The 22,231-nt window shown below is 40.2% G+C and overlaps 1 protein-coding gene and 1 long non-coding RNA gene across 5 annotated transcripts in view; one reads left to right on the plus strand and one right to left on the minus strand.

The window, feature by feature from the left end:
- Window positions 1–1,595: 1,595 nt before the first annotated feature.
- LOC118167554 lies at window positions 1,596–3,765 on the minus strand. The gene is made up of 2 exons (XR_004751190.1): window positions 3,625–3,765; window positions 1,596–2,189 (listed from the first exon to the last, which is right to left on the minus strand). It is a non-coding gene; the product is annotated as an uncharacterized LOC118167554 (long non-coding RNA).
- The window catches only part of CPT1A (carnitine palmitoyltransferase 1A), a 39,874-nt gene continuing 20,480 nt past the window's right edge, over window positions 2,838–22,231 (plus strand). The window contains exons 1-8 of one of the 4 annotated variants that reach the window (XM_035327027.1): window positions 2,887–2,998; window positions 3,801–3,929; window positions 6,128–6,315; window positions 15,562–15,716; window positions 16,864–17,003; window positions 17,393–17,564; window positions 20,732–20,833; window positions 21,693–21,830. In XM_035327027.1, the coding sequence (XP_035182918.1) occupies window positions 15,576–15,716; window positions 16,864–17,003; window positions 17,393–17,564; window positions 20,732–20,833; window positions 21,693–21,830 (693 nt within the window). In that variant the 5' untranslated portion in view covers window positions 2,887–2,998; window positions 3,801–3,929; window positions 6,128–6,315; window positions 15,562–15,575. Of the gene's footprint in view, window positions 2,999–3,800; window positions 3,930–4,378; window positions 4,498–6,127; window positions 6,316–15,561; window positions 15,717–16,816; window positions 17,004–17,392; window positions 17,565–20,731; window positions 20,834–21,692; window positions 21,831–22,231 lie in introns of those variants that run through there. The other 3 variants (XM_035327028.1, XM_035327029.1, XM_035327030.1) reach the window with 3 other exon arrangements.

Here is a 22,231-nt window from a genome sequence, read left to right on the forward strand (position 1 = left end):
CACTCAAATTATCAGTGGTAAATTGCTGTGGGTTGCTGGGTTACCAGTGGCTATGTGTCCTAATTATGAAATGGAATCCTTCATGCTCAGGTATCACAGGAGATAACTCAAAGGAAAATAAAATAAAACATCTTGGTGCTGTTTAAAATGAAACTTTCTGACTAGCAAGCAAACTGGGACAATATCTGGTGAAGCAACTAAGAATACATCCAACAATCGTGTGCTGAAAATCTTGAATAATTCAATTCCAATAAGCAGAATAAATCCGTTTCAACACAATTCAAGACAGTTGGCTGTCTATATTAGAATTGATTGACTTGAGCTATTTGAGAAACTGAATCAATATAATAATAGTAATAAAAACACCAAAAGAGAACAATACAAAATCATGTTGAGGATAATGAGTTTCCATTGAGGACAACCAACTTCCAAACGTGATCCAGGCTTAAGGTTTAGTGATTTGACATCATTAAAATCTGTTTAAAAATAGACAAAAGCAAAAATAGTGAACAGTACTGGAGAAGAAAAGCTGCTGCAAATAAGCCATGTTGCATGTACAGAAGCGAAGAAATCTTGAAGAACTGGGGTAAGCTGACCAGAAGGATTTAATTCAAGAGGTACATATCTATAATGGTACACTTAAACTATTTCAGTCTGCCTAGGTGCAGATAAATGTGACCTGCCATTGATTATTTTGATTTCTTTGGATTGCAGGAATCAGAATTAATTACTAGGAGGTCTTATGGCACCAAGCACGTGGTCTGTGCTGATAGTACTCATCTTTTTTTTCTGTTTTTTTCTCTTTTTTTTTAGGAATTCAATATGTAAATTCTGGCAAAAAAAAAAAAAAAGACTTATTTTTGCTGGGCAGTGAAAGGTTTGAATTCCAGGCCACATTGCAGGCTTGCAGCTGACTACAGTTGCAGTCATGAGAAGCAGAATCACCTTATGTCCCTAGATGAAGAGAAAGCATAGTTAGCAGACAGGATGGAGCAGTAGCCACAGTAAAAGATGGACCATGCTCTGATTAGGAGGCACTTACTCCAGGAAGTATTTGACTTGTTTCATCTGGGTTAATGGGTGAATAGACCCATTAGACCATGACCTATTAGACCATGACCTAGGTGATAGTGGTGGGACCACTGGCAACTAGTCACAGGGCTATCTGTAATGTTATGTTTACATCTGCCAGCAAAATAGAGCCAAGTCAGGTTTGGCTAAAGCACAATCACACAACCTCATGTAATGCAATGCTTTTCATGTCCTTATGGAGGTTAGTTGCAGGGGGCTTAGAATCACAAGTTTATCTGGGTGTTCCCTAATTCATGAGAAGGAAATAAACAACACCAACACCTGTTCCCAGCTTACTGATTCCTTCATGATTACCATGTAGATGAACATGTTGGATGGGGACAAAGATACGAGGAAACTCCTCGTAGAATGAGAGAAAGCAGATTTGCATGTGTGTAAATGTGTGTTTTTTGCTTGTTTAATATTTCAAAGGTAAAAAGCACCTGGAAGAAAAAACAATCATCAACAACAAACATCAAGGCATTTTAGGTTGTCTTTGTGCATAATGAAAAATATGCAGATGATTTTAATCTCCTTGTAGAACACGTACACCAAAGAGACAAAAGTTATTAATTACCTTCTTCTAAGTTACATTATATATTATTTAGCCGTACCTGTTATGGCTAAATACATGTAATCATGGATGCTGCTAAACTTGGGGGCATAATTGGGTTTGTGGTGATTTACTTCCCCCCCCCCCCCCCCTCCTCTTGCTAATACTGATAGATCTAAATTTCCTCTCCTCGCTTTCTTCTGGGCTTTATGCTTCTTCCAGGGGTAGTAACATCTTAAAATCACATAATTAGGCATGGAACACTGGAGGTGAAAATTCTGACCAGTAGTGTTTCATTTTATTGATGTTGCATGATCTTAAGGATATGGGAGAGGCTCAGTCTGTAGTGCCCGTACTTCTGGATTTCATCATATGTTTGTGTGCTTTGGAGCATTCAGGCACATCCTGGAAATTCCAGCTGGCAGGACTGTGGGGTTGGGTGGATCTGCCCACAAGTGAAAGATTATGAATCCCAAGTTAACCTAGTTCAGAACCTTCATGTTGCCACCACTGTAGTCTGACATCATTTCAGGAAGGTCAGAGCAGACTTCCTGCACCTGTCATACTGAAATCAGACGGAGCATCAGAGACATTCGAGCTCTAAGCTCTTTCAACCCAAAAGCGGCTAGCCCATTGCAAGCATAAAATTTAATCATTTCAACTTTTGCATGCCATTCTGCTCTGTGACTGACACTTTCTTTTAGTTTACTTCCATGATTTTGCATTTTTGGAAGACTGCAATTACTTTTGGGAAGCACCGAGCGTCCTTCCTTCAACCCCCTGCATTTGGCGCGCCCTCACAGGGAGCCCATCTTGGCACCACAGACAGGTCCCCCATGTGCTACGTTACCCCCAGTTTACACCCGCATGCCAACAACTCCACACCCCCACTGCCTCTCCTCGTAATCCCTGAGGTTTTATCGCCTGCGAACGGCCGCCTCCATACCCCAGGAGCCCTGTGAGCCCCCGACACCGCTGCCCTACGCCCCCACAGCCCCCATCCCACCTCAGCTCCAACACTTTCCCCCTCCTCATCTCCCCTCAGGCCGCCATAACACCCCCCTCACGTCCCGCCCCTGGGCGCTGCCCGCCAATCACACCCCAGCACCCCCCACCGCCGGCCTATCAGCCCCCACCGCCCTTCCCGCCCCTCCGCCCCGCCGGCGAATCCCCGCCCCCTTCTCCACAGGCAGCCAATGGCGGGGCGGGCGGCAAGCGCGGCTCCGGCGGGGCGTGTGAGGGGAGCGGCCGCCGTCCTCGCTCCCTCCCTCCCTCCCTCCCTTTCTGCGTCCCATCTCCGCCGCCGGTCTCCTGCGCTCGGCCGGCTCCCGGCCGCCCCTTGTGGAGCCGCTGAGCGGCGGCGGCCCTCAGCAGGTGGGTGGGGGCCGGCTGGGCCGGGGGCGCTTCTCGAAGCGGGGCTGAGCCGCCGGCGTGCCCTGTGAGGTGTTCCCGGTGTGGGTAGCGGGAGGCGGCTGAGGGGCGGTGGGGACGGGGTTGTGGTGAGGGGGGCACCGCGGCCCCGCGCGGAGCCAGGGCTGCTTCTCCCTGTTTGGGGCTCCAGAAGCTCCCTCCAGGCTTTTATCCCCGGTGAGGTTGCGCGCTGCCAAGTTCTGTGCACCGCCGGGCCGCGTGCTAACGCGGCTAAAAGCTGTGAAACTTAGGCAGAAATGCCGTAGTCACCGTAAAAAGCGCCAATGCCCTGTGCGTTTTGCTCACGGGGCCCAGGTTTGCTGGGTGGGCGTGCTGAATAGGCTGGTTGCGGAAGGGAGAGGTCGGGTCTAGCAGCAGCTTTTGGTCTCCGTTTGCTCGCCGCGTTTTTACACACCGTGAATGTTTAGTGTCGTGTCTTCGATTTTCAATGGAAAAATCAGCATTAGTATGACTTCGGTTATTTATAATAGCTGTGGTACTGGTGGCGGAGCTGCAGCGTCAGGTCTGTTTTTTGGGGAAGGAAAAAGCGCAAAGTAGGATGGAGAGAAGCGGCCCATTGCTCCTCTCACCTGGCAATTTATCGGCACTTGAAGGACAATTGTGTTGAAACTCTGCGGCGTAGAGGAAATTACTGTACAGAGGACTACTCATTTCCTTATCACGTGTGTAGGAGTGCAGCAGTGAGGCTGGGGAAGATGTTTTGTGCTGGGTTTCTCAATTACATTTTCCTGTCAGCCCTCTTCAGTTTCTGGATCTGTGCACTCTTCTAACGTGGCCGTGTGTCCTCTGTCCAACGTGAATTGTACAGTAAGCACCGGGAATGTGTTCTTGTTTCGTTGATACAGCTAATAACTACCGAGTTGTAATATTGCAGGTGATGTTGTAGGTGAGTGACGTGGCTCTCCATTGACGCAGAAGCGTAACTTTACCTGCTCACACAGAAATAAGGTCTGACAGAGCCTCTCTGGGGGCTTGGGGAAGTTTTGGGGTGTTACAGCCTCCTTCAGAGCATCCTCCTGCAAGAAAACGCTACTCCTACGTTTAAAAAAAACAAAACAACAACAACAACAACAAAAAACTGTGACACCCAGCAGCAGAGGCGTGAGAGCTGTGAGCGAACCCGAACGTGCCCCGAGCCGAGGGCGCTGCGCTGCCTTCGGGGCAGCCCTTGGCTGCCAGCTCGGGCTCGGCGCCGCGACCTTTCACCCACTTCCCGGCAGCGGTCACGTGGCCTGAGAGGCGTGGCCTGTGGGTGGGGGTGTGGTCACGGGGTGGCTCCGCCCTCTGGGGGGCGTGGTCAGGGTGCGCGCTCCGGGCGCCTTGCGGCGGGGAGCGGGTCGGAGCCGATCGGGTCGGGACAAATCGGATTAAGTGGGATCGGATCAAGCGGAATCGGATCAAGTCAGCAGCGCGTTCCCGCTCGTGGAGCGGCTGGAGGTCTGGTGCGTGCGTGGCAGAGGGGTGTTTGTGTTGGCTGCACGCAGGGGTGGCTGGAACGCTGCATCCCCAGCGTGGTGCGTGACAGGTTTTGGAAAGTCTTGCGTAAAGAGTGACCTAAGTGGAAGCTTTTATTTAAAGAAAATACACTTTTCTTTTTTTATATTCTGAAGATACTGACTTTGCCCTGCACTGTGCTGTATCATAGTCCCAAACTCCAGAAAGACAAGATACATGGCTGAAAAGCATCCTTCTTTTCTGTGTCTGGGTTAACTTTATTTTGAATGGTTGGCTTAAATATTAGGAAAATGTTTAGACGTGGCACTGTCGTATTCCAGAATTACATACTTACACAGTAAACGATCATTGAACTACTGTGATAGTAATTCCTTCATTTTGTCCTTGGTCACCTGACATTGTGGTCACGTTTTTGGACTTTGGAGATGCTGGAAGATGGACATTTTGTAGGGCTGCTGAAAGTCCTGCAGTTATAGAAATGTTTGTTACCACAGAGAGGATAAACATAATTCTTTACTGCGTGAGCTTAGAAGCTAATTAGCGCGAAGGGAGAAAGAAGAGAGAAAACTACTGTAATTAAATGCCTAAGTGATGTCTTTTATAGCAGTATTTAAAGTAACCAGATCCTAGTGCTTAGGTTTTTGAGGGGGGAGGGAGGTTTCTGCATAGTACAGTAGCTGTTCAGTGGTGTGTTTTTTTTTTTGGTGTGTATGTGTGTGCTTATCTCTTACTCAACAAAATTACTGTGAATTTTGAGAAGGTCAGAAGAGGTGGCTTGCTGGAATGTGTACTGTATAACATTGCAGTGGAGACTAGAATTATCTAAAATATCTAGGAACAGTACAGTATGTCCAAACATATAATGAAAATGTTGTAAATAATGGCAATTGTAAGAGTTTCAGTTTTGATTACAGTTATGGAGTGTGACAGTGGGGTTTTTGTTGTGGTTGGCTTCGATGGAGTATACATTACAGAACCATGTTGTATAGCAGCATGGTATTCAGGAGGAGGAGACAGGCCGTATGATCCATAAACTGTAAGGATTAGCCTGGTAATTAGCATGTTGTTTGCTATAATTTCTCTTCTTCTTTGTGTGGCTCTTTGCTAGGTGAGAAGCCAGCTTACTATCCATGGTCCTTCTGGAGGTGTCAGTGAAAGCAGTCTGTTCTGTGAACATGTCTTCAAGAAATCTTGGTAGTATCTGGTTTGACTGTAATAGGAGTTTAAAGCCTATAAGCAAACACTTGCATTTACTTGTCTTAAACTGCAAGATGAAACTAGCCTTGGAGTCAGGCACCTGAGATCACCTCTCTTACTGCAACTAGCCAGCAACCACTAATTTAATTCCCCAGAAATATCCCAGAGGGTAGCAGAGTAGTGGATGAACTTTGTTCATCCCACGGTTCTTTGCCATCTCAGACCTGTTACATGCAGACAGATCAGTCCAGTTTATTCATCCAGTGTAGTAAAAAAAACACTGTTTCAGAGCTGCTGTTTGACAATTTTCTCCTCTGGCGTCAGTTCTTCCTGAATGGTTCCAGTCTGATCCAGTCCTGAGCCATTGAAAGCTGTGTGTGATTCAAAGTTCAAACTGTTTTTCTTGACTTTCTGTTTCAGAGCTACAGTTAACTGTTTGCCATTGCTGTAGCTTAATGGATATTAGCAGCTGACAGCATTGGAATGAATCTGGCTCTGAGCGTGTCCTGACCTCCCAAGAGTCCAGCTGCAGTGAGCCTGTGGGACGGAAGACTTCTGTGTGATAAGCAGGTTTTAAGTCCTTTTTTGAGGCAGACAGAGCTGCTCAGGTATGTTCACATTTCATTTGTTGGTCTGTTTGTTTGTCTGTGGGTGTTTTGTTGTTATCTCATCCTTCCACATATGCCTGTCATTCCAATTTAGCACTTGGGAAGGGGATAAAGAAATTGGGCCAAGATTCCAAAGAGGTTGCCTGCAGAGGGTAGCAGAAGTGGTCTTGGAAAATGCTGGACAGGTCACAAGCTGACAGCTTGGTCAGTAGGGCAGTACTGCTGAGGTGTTCTGATTTCCATCTGCTGTGGGTGAGGTTTGCAGTGTTGGTGTACCTGTAGAAGCACGTATACTCAGGTCTTCTGCTAGGCTTGAAACACAACGTTTGTTCATTTACAGACGTAAGCAATCCTGTAAAACATTGTAATGTACGGGGGGGACCTCAGCCATAGTGAGGATGAGAGAGATTAGAGCCAATGATTAGCAATAACAAAACAAACAAAGAAAAAAAAAAACTGAAAACCACCCTGTAAAACTTTCATAATGGGTGGTGAGGGAAAAGCTCCTTTCTCTTTGATGGTTTGGTTAAGCCACTTCACACATTGGCCTAGTAGTCTTATTTTGAGAACTTTAAGAGAACTCATGCATAAATAAATATCACCTTCAGCTTCTAGGAGACTTAAACTGATTTTAGCTTGTTTCAGTCACAACTAACAAGGCATGAGAGAGCCTGTCAGTTTAATTTACAGATTAACATAGCATTCAATCGATTATCACTTAATGCAAATTTTAAAGGGGAGTGATTTGGTTAGTTTTATTTCTATACTGTAGTCATTAGGTTCACCTGAGATGCCCCATTGAGTTACTTTAATCCTCATGACTGTTTATTGCAAAGGCATGGCTTGGCTTTACTCCTCTGAGGTTTCTCTTAACGATTTTGTGACTGTAGACCTGTTAGAGTATGCTTAATCACTGTAAGGTAAGTGAATTGTCGGTAAGACTTGGGCAGCAGTCTCAAGCATGACTAGTTACTACTGAAAGTTGGTATGCAAGGAAGCTAGTTAGAAATAGAGATTCTTAAGTGAATAACAGTGTTGGTTAATCTTTACAGTAAGTTCAGAAGTCAGCTACTTGCAAAATATCACGTGGCTTATGAATAAGCCCTCTACTCTTTCTAAGCTATCTTGTTACATTTTTGCAGAACTCTAATCTGCACTGCAAGAAAGTGGCCTTAGCTAGTAGAATATTCAACAAACAAACGTCTTTTTGGTCATGATTAAATGTTTCAGCTGTACATTTGATGCTGTTTACTGATGATAATTATAGATCAAATACTTAATTTCCTTTGGGAGGCGTAGTGACCTTTTTGGAAATTTTAATGCACGTACATTTAGACAACTTTGATCTTTGTTTGTATTTCTGTTGAACTGGATGCTTTACGTGTAGTTTTGAACTTTGTTCAGCTGTGCATCAAAGAAACACCAGATGCTTGTGTGCAGTGTCTTTGGCATCCTCTGGTTAGCTGCCTGCCCTACCAAAATGCTGCCCTAATGCTAGAGGATAGGTTGTGTCAGGTAGTGGTACAGAGGCACTCAAATAAGAGCAGATGTGACTGAGTTACTGCATCGGTGCTGGATACTGCTGTACAGCATATACTTCAGTGACTAAATCTGCTGTACTTGTAGCAAACTGAAAACGCCTTACTGAAGTCACATCAGCTTTGTTATTGAACACAGGCCCTTGATTTGATAGGGCCAGTCGCTGTTTTCCTTTCCTCTAGATACATACATGCAACAGTAAGTTCCAAGGGCTCAATTTTTAGTAGGAGTTTGTATTGTTTCCCACCACTTGTATCAGCAATCTACATGCTCTAGACTAGTTAACTTTCATTCAACAATGTAGTGGTGTTCAAAATGACTACATAACTGTGCATACTAACACATTGCTTTTAGTGAGGACAAAGTTACTGGAATAACGTTTAAAAAAATCAGGTGAAGAGTTGTCTGAAAAGTTCGTGTAAAATCTATGTACAAATCCTACTGCAAAATCCAGCTGCTTTTATTCTCCTAACTAATGGTATTCTTTTGTCAGTTGCAGAAAACTTGTTCCACTTAAACATCTGTTCCCAATTTGACTTCCAAGGTGTGCTGTTTTTTTAAAGCAATTGAATTGTTTATGCATAAGATTTCTTGTTCAGGCCTTATTTTTTTGAAGTAGATCTACTAACAAAAAAAAAAAAAAAAAGAAATTTTAGGAATGATCTCTGGTTGCTATACAGTTAAAACTCTGTTTTTGAGAAAGGTTTTGTATTTTTGCTCAACATGAGCAGCACTAATGGTGAACTGGGAGTTTTGCTCTACATATAGGCTCTGCTGTAAATGGGATGCTACAGATGCTGACTGCTGGAGTTTGGATGCTCTGTGTTGCACTCAGGCCATCCCAAGGGACTTTCTAAACATCATTAAGGGGATAATGAACTTTGCATGACTTGATTGAGAACTTTGTTCTTCTATATTGATGTTTTTTTTAAATTTCTTCTGAACCCAGCATTGAAATTCTAAACTTTGTCATTCTTTTCATGCCTTTGAAGGCGTTCTTCCAGCTCTCCACGTATTCTTTCCTGAAATGTTATGCCTGGTACATAAATATGTAAAAGGAAGATTAAAGAAGAGAAGCATGCTATTTGTAAGGCACTTTGTGCAATTGCTTCTCTTTTATATTCTGCTCTGTGTGTAGTGCTAGCTTTCTTCTCCCTGATAGCAGGACTTGAGATCCTTGAATGCCAAATGTCCCCTTGCTAAAAGAATACAGGATTTTTGTTTTATTTTGCTCTTATGCCAACATTCCCAGAATGATTGAGGCTGGACCTCTGGAGGTCATCATATCCAGCTGCCCCACCACTGAAGCAAGATCACCTAGAACTGGTTGTCCAGGACCATGTCCAGATAGCTCTTGAATATCCGTAGGGACAGAGACTCCACAGTCTCTCTGGACAAGTTGTGCTGGGCCCCATCACAGTATAAAATAAATAAAAATCCTCGCATTCAGATGGACCCTCTTGTGTTTCAGTGTGTGTCCAGTGCCTCTTGTTCTGGCATGGGGCACCACTGAAAAGAGCCTTGCTCTGTCCTCTTTGCACCCTACCTTTCCGATATTTATACCCTTTGATAAGATCCCTCCTGAGCAAGCCTCTTCTCCAGGCTTAACAGCCATAGCTCTTTCAGCCTGTCTTCACAGGGGAGGTGTTCCAAATCCTCTTAATGGCTTTTCGCTTAATGACTACTCTCTCCAGTAAGTTCATCTCTGGTACGGGGGAGCCTAAAACAGGACTCCAGATGGGACCTCAGCAGCCCCAAGGGCAGGATTACCTCCCTTGACCTGTTGGCAAGGCTCTTCCCGATGTGTCTCAGGGCTCTGTGAACCTCCTCTGCTTCAAGGGACCCCTTGCTGACTCCTTGTGCAACTTGCAGGGTTGATTTCCAGCTGGTCTCCAGCATGTGGTAACCCACGGGGTGGTGATGCAGGGCTTTGCACTTCTATTTGTTGACCTTAATGAGGTTTTTAACCTGCCAATTTCTTCAGCCCATCTGAATGGCAATACAACCCTGCGGTCTGTCAGCCACTCCCACTTGTACATCCATCTGCTGAATGGTGGTTTATGCTTTCTCTTTTTTTTATTTCAATCTTATTTAAAAAATTGGAAAGATACTACTTTTTCTGTCAAACATCTGGGAGAGTGCCAGTTTGATAAGACCATAGAACTTCTGCAGATTTCAAATAAGCAAAGACACCCTTGATGAATGTTGCCCAGCTACACTTAAGTGGTTAAAGTCTTGCAAAAAATGTCTTCGTTTGTGTAAGAAGAAATCCTGCTGCTTAATATAAGTGTAACTGACAGAGGAATGTTACTGGCAGAAATCTGAAGAGAAATAAGGAATAATCCAGGAAGAGAATTAAGTACCTCAGTGTTTATGATTATCTTGCTTTTAATATCTGGTAGGAAGTGATCAGTTTTGGTCATGAATAATTATTGAATTATATAAACAAAATGCACTCATAGTTTCTACTTTCCAAGGAAGTAGAAAATGCGTATCTATATATTAATAAGAGCTTAAATGGGAGAGACAAAATACTTGATAAATGTCTTAAAACAAACACAGTGCAGGTGTTTTAGCATTTTAACCCAGGGCTCTGATTCATTAAGTCTGTCCTTAGACTTGGCATTCAGTGATCTATCCTAAACCACCAAAATAATGTTAACAAATTAAGATGCAAATGGAATTTTTTTGGATGACCATTTCTTCTAAAAGCTGTGGCAAGCCCATCTCCTGAAGGAAGTTGAAATTGTTTTTCTTCCTTAGAAGAGATGTGTGCATCTGTGTGAGGTTATAAGGGCTTACAGGTTCTTCTGAATCCAGCAGCATATTTTAACTCTTAGCACAGGGATGTATAATGCTGCAAGTCTGCCCACCACCAGTGAGCACCAGTTTGAGAGATGTCTATTTGAGAACTGTGGCAGTATTAAACCTAGCACATGGTGGTATGTGGTGGCATTCTCAGCAGTCACTGTTCTTCAAGTAAAGAGTCAACCATTGATTGCCAAAGTAGAATCATTGGAGAGATTTGTTGGATGAACTGAGTTTGATTCCTGACAGATGTATGCACCATCTATAAAAGCTAATGTACGAGCAGATGTCAAAATACTATGAAGAGAGCTTCAAACTAAATTGCTAAGATTTCTGTGACTCCCACTTCAAGCATTCTTTCACCCAGATTTTAGCTGTTCAGGGCTGTATGAATAAGATTTCTCTCAGTTTTTACCCTGCACTTGTTAATTTGCTTCCTTTGCAGGAGTAGGATCTGTGGATGTGAAAACTGCATTTAAATAATGTATTCCTGGTGACTGTTCGGACTATATCCAAGGAGAAATGGCTGGATTTTCCATCTTCCAAGAGGAGTAGGAATTAGAGAAAATGTATTGTATGAGCTGAGCAGTGTATGGGAAGCAAGGGGCTAGGATGAGCTCTGAGAGAAGATGCAATATGGATATGGAGAGGAGTTGCTTTTTGTGTTGGGGAGGTGCTGGCTTTCCTTAACTTTTTTTTTTAACACTCATTTTATCCATGTAAAGCCTATGAAAGCTTATGAAATCTGAAGAAACATATAAAGGTTCATACTCAATAGCATTTTCAAAAGTAACTGTTTCAGGAATTAATACCTTGTTTTGCTCAATGCTCACTAATACATTCAACTCTTTTGTATGATGGCCTGGTGCTTTTTAAGACACCCATGAAAATTCTTTCACTGTCTTTTTAAACATTGTGTTCTGTATTGTATCTCTCAGAGAGATGTTACCAACCAGAAGGGACTTCTTCCATGTCTGACTAAATGCAAGTTTCCTGGATATGGGATCTCTTGTAGCTTTGGTGTTCCCAGAGCTGAGACCAACATCTCCTTGGAAGTAGGAACGTGTAGGCCCTAATATAAAGCTGGCTGTTGGGTGTTTGCACCCTGAAATCATGAGGACTGTGGGCATGAGAAGCTAAGAAGTTAAACCTTGATCTTTGTAGTGACAATGTCCTGAACTGGCAGAAACAGGACAATGAGGAGGCTTTATGTGTAGTAGACAAACCAACATAGTTTTTCCATTTTACCATTTTCAGACCATTACGTCTATCAGGGTTTGAGCCTCTCAGCATGCTATGTGTTTTCTTGAGTAAAAATCTGACTTCCAACCTAGCAGTATTTTGTTTATAACAATGGAAAAAAAAAGTGGTAAGTTTTGATTGGCTCAAGCTGAGATATGAGAAGGGAGGAGGACAAGCATTTGCAGCTGTTACAGCATGTTCGAATTGAACTAAAACCAGAAGAGAGCAGAGAACAGACAGCTTTCTCCTTCATTAAAATAAAATAGAACCAAGTTAAGGGGCAAACGTGTCTTTAAGATATGTTAATTCTATGAAAGAATGCTCAAAAGTATGAAAATAACTGTGTAAGTTTACTTGTAGAAATTGTGTTCATCTTTCTCTTTTTTGCCTTTAAGTAAGACTTGGCCAAGCTTCTAAGGCCGTGAGCTCTTCGTTATGGCTCACTGCTGGGAATGAGGTTAATTAGCATATGCTGTACAGAAATATTTTGCTGACCAAAACGCCTGAAGTTAAAAGAAGTTATTGTTTCAGTCTTAGCTAGCCGATTGATGTGGGCTCTGCCTTACCAACAGTGGTAAGTGAAGTCTAAAATCTCGCGCATGCTCCTCCAGCCTGTGCTCTTTCACCTACTTTGTGAGCAAGCACGTGATGGCAGAGGAATGCAAAGGAGGGGAAGTGTACAGCAGCTTATGACTGAATTGGCCTTTAAGAGCTAAAAGAAGTGTTCAAAGAAAGGCACTCCAGGAAGTCTCTTTGGTACTTCGCCATCATAATTCAGAACAAACAAAGTAGTCTTGAAGACTTACTTTCCTTTGGTAAAGGAAAAGGATATGAAAAGAAACAAGCTGTTTGATGGTTTCATATCTTTCAGGGTCAAGTAATACAGTCCTATAACTAAACCTGTCTTTGATTTCAGGGCTTGTTTAATTGATTCAGGATTAGTTCTTGCTGGATTAATGTTCTTTTACTTGTGCTTCGTTTGGTAATAAGGAATATTTTCGCTATTGAAGCTTATTTAATAATCATGCTAAACTTAATGTCGTTAATATATCAGGTTGACTGTTTCTGATGAATGCTATTTATAGACTTTTTCTACATTGGACAATAGAAATGCATGCACTTTGGAGAGAGGGTTTCCTGAAATACTTTCTCTTCAGAAACGGGGGGGGGAGGATTCCCAGGCTGAGAAACCATAGGGGACTTGAAGGGTAACAGAAACTAGTTCATCTGTTACTTTTACATTCTGGGATGCCAGTGTCTTATTCTATGTGTGGTCTGGAGAGCCAGGTGGCTCTTTCGAGATGAGTCTGGGAGCCTGATTCCCCACATAGGGATATAGTGTGTGTGTGTGTCTTTGTTTGTTTGTAACCCTGGTCTTAATAGTAGCACTAAACTTACCATGAATTCTTTGATTGCTCTCTCCTTTTTCCAGCCCTGTTGTGTTGAGGGTGTGCCATGTATTACTGTTGCCTGTCTGTTTCATCGCTCACACAATTTTGGTCTCAATGTAGAGCTGATACACAGTTTACATGAATGAATACCCAGCTGACTGACTTCCTGATGCTTGCCAACAGCACAGCCCCTGTAAATGAGCAGTTGTTAGTGACTGAGTCATGAAGGGCTACAGATTGCAACAGCATATAGGAACTAAGACTTAAAGGTCCTGAGACTCATGTTAAAAGCTGATTTGGTTTCTTTGTTGTCCTAATGAAACACTGTACAAGCATATATCAAACTGCATTCTATTTGTACGGCATTGTGAGCTACTCTTCTTGAAGCCAAAAGTCTGATTCACTGGGATTTTGAGCCTCTAACACGTGAGCAGTGACTGACGGTTTGGGGAGGTTTCTGATTTACTATTAGCCGCTGTAGGAGCGGTTGTATTGCAGTGGCAGATCATTAGAGGCTGGCTAAGGAACAAGTACTTTACATATATTGCAGTCACTACTTGTTGGCCAACTGTCTTATTAGATATTGGGCAACAGCACTTATCTTGTTCTTCTCTGCCTAGTTCTCCTTCTTTTCCTATATTGTGTATTTATTTCCTAGGCCTGCTATTAAAGTAGCATTCTCTTACAATCCTTACCATACATAGACCTTTTTACACCTTCTGTCCTCCAGATTTTCACATTATAGGATATTTCCAGCAAAGAGGAGGAGCATTATAGCATAATAGATTGCTTTTGAAGTGCCCAGCTAAACTGCACTGGTTAGCTCTGACATGCTGTTTTACAAGGGACGAAGGTCAAGCAGAACTTAAGTTTTACTAAGAAGTCTGAGCTTCAGATTTGTGGAAGAAATGTAAATTTCAGCATTTAGGATTCAGAAGGTATGAAGCAGTTGTACTTTTCTGCTTAAAGACAAATGCCAGTGCTACTTTAGAGCGCTTGGTGTTGATTATGTTGTATTTTATATCAGTAAAATGTGAAGTTAAAACTTGCCCTTGAATCCTGACCTACAAATGGGAATATGGATTCCTTTACCTCCTTGCTGTACTTCTAAGAGGATATTGGTTTTAAATTTATGCACAGAATTTCTGGTAAGCTAACAAATACATGTGTACAACAGACTTTGGAACCACAATGGTCTCCTCAGGAATATGTGTACTAAACAACTTCAACGTTATTATAGAGCCTGTCTAGAAAAATCTGTATTTTGTAGACCATCTGTGATTGTAGATGCTCAAACAACATTACTCTGAAGTAATGATGAGTAGGGCACTTCCAGGGTATCTGTGTGGAAATGCTAGTTAGGGAAAGAAAGAAGCTGTGAAGATAAGTTGATAAAGAAGAACTTAAAGTTCAATTCAAATTGACTGTATCCTCAGAGAGAGTTGAGACATGCATATGTGAACTGGATCTCAGTTGCATTTTAATTCTAAATGATGGTGATTTTTATTTTAGCCTGGTATGCCTGCTCATTATGATGGTCTTTTTTTCCGTACTTGTGTTATTGTTGATTTGTTATGTTTGCATAATTAGTTCAATTAAGCTTCTTCTTTACTTAATGTCAGATTTGTTTGCGTGAAGGTTACTTTTCTGATAGTTGTGATTTTTTTTTTTCCCTGCTTGGCTTTAATTTTTGCATTTATTTGCTGGTGAGAACTCTGAGTCACTGGGACTGTGTCTTATTGTTTTGACCACTCAGCTTGAAAGTAAGGGAAAGAGGCTATTTCAGAAGAAGGAATGGCCCAAAGCCACTTGGTTTTGCTAGCTGAGTTGAAGACTTTAAATACCTTTTGTTTCTAAAATTATGGAGAAAAAAAATCCTTTATCATAGCAGAATGAGGTGCTACTTCTTCTGAATATTATATCTTTAACTTTCTGCTCAGTGCTGGGGATTAGTATATTGTGTGTAAGCACAATATTCAGCTTACTGCAGTCCTGCCAAAAGGCTGAAATTACATGAGTGTTTTGTCTCCATTTTCAGCAGCTGTGGTTAGAAGTAGTACCTTAATTAACATACCGGAGGCTCAGACTGAAGTGCAAGCATAGCCTGTGAAGAAGAGGGAAGTGCCGTGTGTAAATTTGTCATGCTTTGAAATGTTTTCCAAAACGACTGTGGAGAAGCGTTCTTAACAGAAATGGGATAGTTCCTAGTACCTTTGAACAAAGTCTATTTTTTTTTAAAGCTTTTTTTTTTTTTTTTTTTTGACAGAACTCTCTTCAAACATGGCGGAAGCCCATCAAGCAGTAGCATTTCAATTTACAGTAACTCCAGATGGGATCGACCTGCGGATGAGCCATGAGGCACTCAAACAAATTTATCTATCTGGTGTCCATTCATGGAAGAAAAAGTTCATCAGATTCAAGGTACTTCAAATTAGTCAAGCCTACTAAATGTGAAGGTTATTCAGTGTTTCATAGATTTATTGAGGTTTTGTTTAAGCACCACTTAATTTTTATGCCTCTGTGGCAAATAAAGTTCCTTATTGTGAATGACTTGTGTGGATTTTAGTTAACAAGGGATAGTAAGGAAGGTAGCACTGGCTGATGCTGTGCTAAAATGACAGTGTCAAGACTGAAAAGATACATCTTTTTGATCTATTCTATGGAAAACAAGATGAAGCAGATGTAGAAATTAATAATAACTTTACTTCATAATAGATGATATAATTATGTAATCTTGTAGCAGAGGTCAAAAATATAATTGCGACTTTAAAAGTCATGTCACTTAAAAAGGTAAAAAAAAAAAAAACAGCAACAAAAAAACTATAATCTTCATTTATGTATTCTTTACCAAAATTTAAATTTTTCAAATTACAGAAAATGTTTGGTATTTTCAAAAATTACCTGAACATCTATCTTGAATGAGTTATACAAAGTAGTAATGTTTCTGATCTGTATTATTGATATAAAGGAAGCTGATACTTGATACAGACTTCTATGAATTTACTTGTTCATGGGATCCTAAATGATATATATTTTATTAGTAAAAAGCTAGGTAAACTGCAGGTTAATTTCAGCATCTTTTTAACATTCAGAAACTTATATATTTTAAAGTAGTCTTAAAGATTTCTTAAAGCTTTGAGAAGGGCTGCTTCAATGACAGAAATTTTCCAGCTTTGAGTGTATTGTTTAGTATAATATTTTTTGCCATTTATTCATTTAGAGGGGCCTGGTCCATAGCTAAGTGGGAGTTATTGAAGTGGCATTTGTTCCAAGGAAGTTTGCTGATTTCAGTCTGTTTAGTAAGACTTGGAGCACTGTCCATATCATCTGCAAAGTTTTTAAGTTCCTTTAGTTATTGGTGTTATTGTGACAATTTCCAATAGCGTTCAAACTTAACTAAAATCCAGACCTTACTCATGAGTTAAGCACATGTAAGAAAATGCTGGATAATCTTAACTTCTTGTTTAAAACTGAATGACTTAAATGTGTTGATCTTTGTTTCTTTCCATGGTAATATGAAGTCAACCACTTTGGTATGAAAAAATTATGTGAAGGCTTTTCTTTCCAGAATGGAATTATCACTGGTGTTTATCCTGCTAGCCCATCTAGCTGGCTTATTGTAGTTGTGGGTGTGATGTCAACAATGTATGCCAAAATTGATCCTTCTTTAGGAATAATAGCTAAAATCAACCGAACACTTGATACAACGTAAGTAATCTGAAAACTTACTGTTCTCTAAACCAAATCAGTTTGACAGGATTTAGTTTAAGAGCAGTTATACATAATTGTGCAAGTTTTTGAACAGTATGTTTGTGATAGAGTAAGCATAAATCTTAAAGCATAAGGGTATGAAACATGTAGGTTGTTGTACCAGTATTACTGCATTGTTTTATGAGTGTTTGGGAAGCACACTTGGTAACTTCTGTTGCCTTTGTTCTTCGTATATGAGAGGACGTTAGTAAAGGCGTTTAATGAAAAGGGGCAAACAGGCTTCTGTAATGCCTGCCTTTACACAGGATTTAGGTTTGCAATATTAAGTTCTCTTTAAAACTTAAACTGCTAGTAACTGACAGATACTACCTTTTTTCTTTAAATAGTGGCTATATGTCAAACCAAACACAAAACATCGTCAGTGGAATACTTTTTGGCACAGGGCTTTGGGTTGCCCTTATTGTCACAATGCGGTACTCTCTCAAAATGCTGCTTTCCTACCATGGCTGGATGTTTGCTGAACACGGCAAACTTTCTGCAGGCACCAAGTTTTGGATGGTAAGGTCTTTCTATTTTATCTTAGTGTGCATCTGAATTGTTTTCAAGACCCTAAAATGTATAACTTTGTAGTTTTTTTCGTTTCTGCTTATATTTTCTGTATCCTAAGACATGAGGCTGTTAAATGTTTTTAATTACTATCATCTTTTTGATGCTATAATTAAACTGTTCAGTATGGCATTGTAGAAGGAAGAATAAATGCTAAGAATAACTTCTTCCAAATTTGCCAAAGTCCTGGGACTCTGTGACTTAAATACCTACTTGTCTTGGCACGTGGCACCAAAAAATCTTCCCCACAAAGTGCTACCCAATTCTTTGTTGAAGTTGAAATGTTGGCATTTTTAGTCATCCATTCCAAACTTAATCCCACATTTGAAGAAAATAACATTGAATGTCCCTTCAGTCAATTTTAGTGGTATGACTCCAAAAAGAGTAGGAGGAAAAACATGAGGTAGGTAGCTCATAACGCTATTTACACATGAGGTTTGAGTGATTTGGCTCCTCTTGATAATTGATAATTGGCTCCTCTTGATAATTGAGGTGCTTTGGAAAAGGACCTAAGAGGCTGTCATCTCCCTGAAAGGCAGCGTTAGGTGTCAAGTGAGGGAATGTACATATAGGTGCTCCAAAAATGAAGTGACTTTTACTCAGATTTAGTCATTTTAACTCTTTCCAATATTAATGTAGAAATAATTTAAGTTCTCTACTAAGATAAAATCAGTCTCTCTAGCCTCAAAAATTAACAGTTATGTGTAACAACATGTAATGATTTATTATGGAAGGTAATCAACAGGTACCCAGAATATACATTAAAATAAAAATTCATTTGTAACAGATGAATATTAAATTTCTAATTACTAGTTTCTTCTGGAAGCACTGTCAAGAGCCTCATGACTCGAATTTGTACAGTACAGGCTCTCAATGGTAAGGCTTTCTGTCAGTTGCTTGAAGCTCCTGCTGTTTGGGTTTTCAGCATGTTTTACCAAATAGATGTGTTAAAGCTGTTAATCTTAGCTGATAACACCAGCCTTCAATAGTGAACTGTAATGCTACTTACCATGCTCTATTGTGTATTATATTTATGTACTTCTGTATATTATAGGTTGCATATATTTTTTTCTATTTTCCTGTGCATTATATATGCTTTAGAAACAGGTCACTATGTAAATATATGCTCAACAGCGTCTCATTTCTCCTTAATACGAATCTTTATTTTAATTCCTTACCTTTTCTTTAGCTAGAGAAGAGAGAAGACTGGTTTCCCTAGTAAAAGTACCAAGTACTTTAGCTTTCTAGATCTTTACCATCCAGGAGAGGATTCTATGTGTGTGAGGGGGGGGGGTTGTGTGTTTGTTTTTTCAGCTGCTTTTCATGATCATTAACATCATGGAAATATTAGCGTGAGTATATTGTTCTCTGATCAAATAGTCATGCAGATAGAAAACTTGAGCTGTGATTCAGTTACTGTATAAATTGATTTGCAGGCTGGATGAAAATTCCAGCTTCTAAATAAATCAAATTTTCTGATCACCGTGAGGGGAAATTCCAAGTATTAGTTGCAGTTTAAAAATAAAAAAAAAAGATAAATATTCGTAGAACAGATGCAACATGTGCAAGTATGAGATGACTTGCTGTTTCTGGATATGAAAGTGGAGATGTAATTAAGGATGTGTGTCTGTCAGTTCACTTTAATGGTTTCAAACTGTTAAATTCTCAATGAGTTTAAGAGAAATACTGTGAAATGTTTTCTGTCTGTCAGTTGAGCAGGTACTTTATTTCTGTCTGAAGAAAGTGTCAGCCTTGCCTGAGTTCTAGAATAAAATTGTCTTTATGTAAGGAAAGTAGATTTTTCCTATGAAAAGCTGAGTTTTTTTGTCACCCAGCTTTAAATTTGTCTCATCGTGAAGCACATTCAGATTTCATTGGGCTGATCACTGTGGCACATCTAACAGATCTGTTTGTTTGTTGCTAACACTGAAACTCTTAATGGCTGTGCTGCCTGAAACAACCTCCTGTAGCTGTGCTGACCAAGGAAATTGAGAGGAAGGTGAATATTTTAATAAGTAGCTTTGTCAGTTGTTTGTAATTTGGGTAGAGAAGGCACATTCTTGCAAATAAACAGTGAAAGGAAATCCTCAGTTTTCTTCTGTCTTCAGACTATTGGACCATTTAGTATATTGAACTGTGTGCAATGTGCTTTGTAGTCTGTTGGGCCCAGATTGGATTTCACAATATTTTCCACTGGATCGTTGGTTTAATGCTTGATTTTTACTTTCATGCTGAAATGGGGTGATGGTTTCATTATCTTTTTGTGTATAGTCTAGAAGCTGCATGGTCTAGACTTTCAGCCTAGTGCATGTCACAGCTCAGAGGCAGACACAGATAGAAATGCTGCTTCTGTCTTCAGTCTCACGGAAAAATAGGGACTGCTCTAAAATCTGAAGCTGAAATGGTAACTGTTGGCTTTTGGCTGTTTTGTTTGGTGGTTTTCTTGATAACAGAAGGACTGAGTATAACACGGGCATGCTCACACAACTTGATGTGTTCAAATTCTGCCGTGGACTACCTGGGACCGTCTCATGCTTAAAGAAACTCCCTGTAAATCTATAATATCGATACTGAGCTCTAGTTGTGGAAAATATCAAATCATGATTCCAAAGCATTATTATTATTGATGGCTGTAGTTATCTAAGATCCTTAGCTGAATGAGAGGCTTGATAATGAATTCTGTTTCAAAGTACAACGTAGGTTGTTTTTTTGCACTGCCTATCATAAAAGTGAAATATCAATAGGTAGACTCACTTCTTTAGCCTTCACAGTGGAAATATATGAGGAAACAAAGCACTAAGTAACTGTCTGTTTTTCTTTTGAGATCAAAGCGTGCCACCCAAGAACAACAATATTGCTTAACAACTAAAAGATTGTGTGGGAAGACAGGAAGACTCCATGACATACTTTCTTCAACTGACATGGTGTTTTAACCTTTAGGAAGTTAGTTTCTGTCAGTGCCTTTTTAACTCTGTGAAACAGTGATAAAGATGGTAGTTTGCTAAATGTATCACTTACTGATGAAAGGAACTCAGAGCTATGTTATTTCTTATTACTTGTCACTTTCCTTTGTGGAACCTAATAATTTGGTGTGTATTTTGGTTTTGTTTTTTCTTCAGACACTTGTAAAGCTCTTCTCGGGACGTAAGCCCATGCTATACAGTTTCCAGACATCTTTACCGCGATTGCCAGTTCCAGCTGTTAAAGACACAGTCAATAGGGTATGTTGAACTTAATTCACTTTCCGTAGTAAGATTTAATCTGTATTTAGATGCCATTGTGATTTTGGTTGTCTGTTCTTTTTTTGTTTGTTTCTTTTTTTGCCATGTCTTATAAAATCATTGCATGGTAGTATTAATGTTGTCTAACGGATTAAAACTTCTCCATAGAAAGTAAAAACAAGGCCTATGACAAACCACTAAAACCAATGACAGTTTGAAGCTGGCTTGCTTCATGTTGAATGATATGATACCTATTGATGTAACACTGTCCAATGAAGTGAGACTTCCAGGGCTTCTGATACATCTTGGGATTGTTACATTCCCTAACACACACACAAATGTGTTTCGTGAAAGAAAAATCTTGCAGCAAAGTGTGTAAGTAGGGCAGTATGTCATAGAAACTGAAGATTTGATTTTCTTGTTTTTGAGACAAAAAAAACCTCTCAGCATCATGCTAGAGAAGCAGTATCATTTAATTTCTAAGGAACAAAAACAATTCCAAAAGTTTCCAACTTGCTTTGAAAAAGGAAAAAAGAAATGAGTTAAAGCTTGTGTGCTGAGTTCTTCAATACAATAAATACTTTCTTTAAAATATGTTCTGCTCTTGAGGGGAGAATGTATATTTTAGAAAAGTGACCTTTGTCACTTGAGATTTGCTGATAAATGTGTGGAAAATATTTCAGTTTTATACTTCACAGGCAAATGTTTAGAAGAGAGTATACTCTTACTGTAACAACATAACATTTGAAGCCTTATGTATTCAGTCTGAATACCCTGTCTACTGTTCAAATGCTTTGTGTAGAAATGATAAGAAGCTACATGTGGCTACATTGATGCTGATTCTTTTCCTGTGTTCTAGTATCTGGAATCAGTCCGGCCACTTATGAATGATGAAGAGTTCAAAAGAATGGAAGGTCTTGCCAAAGATTTTGCATTTAATTTGGGACCAAGGCTTCAGTGGTATTTGAAGCTAAAATCCTGGTGGGCCACAAACTATGTAAGTAGATAAACAGGAGACTGAACTATTCAACTGACTTTATTTTTTCTTTGTTGCATTTTTGGCTTAACATTTAAAAGGCAATGAATGTTGAAGAAAGCAACTGAAATTGACTAATATTTGTGAAAAGTGGAGACCACTTGATTTGCACAGAAATGAAGTGATCTGGGATTTAGTAAACAGTGTTGCAAATGAAACTTGAAAGAGTGGATCTTCGTTTCTATGTTTATTCTTCTGGAGCTGGTAATTTAGCTGTAATGATTGCTTTTAAGCTGTTCATTACCTTGTTAAGGTTTATAATTCAACGCTGGGTGTGGCTGACCAGGTAGAAGAGGGATTTAGGACAGTTTTTTTTTTTTTATAGAGAGCAGGTAAAGCATATGAAAGTGAAGTAAAGAATC

The sequence above is a fragment of the Oxyura jamaicensis genome, chromosome 5, assembly GCF_011077185.1.
Source record: "Oxyura jamaicensis isolate SHBP4307 breed ruddy duck chromosome 5, BPBGC_Ojam_1.0, whole genome shotgun sequence".
NCBI lineage: Eukaryota > Metazoa > Chordata > Aves > Anseriformes > Anatidae > Oxyura > Oxyura jamaicensis.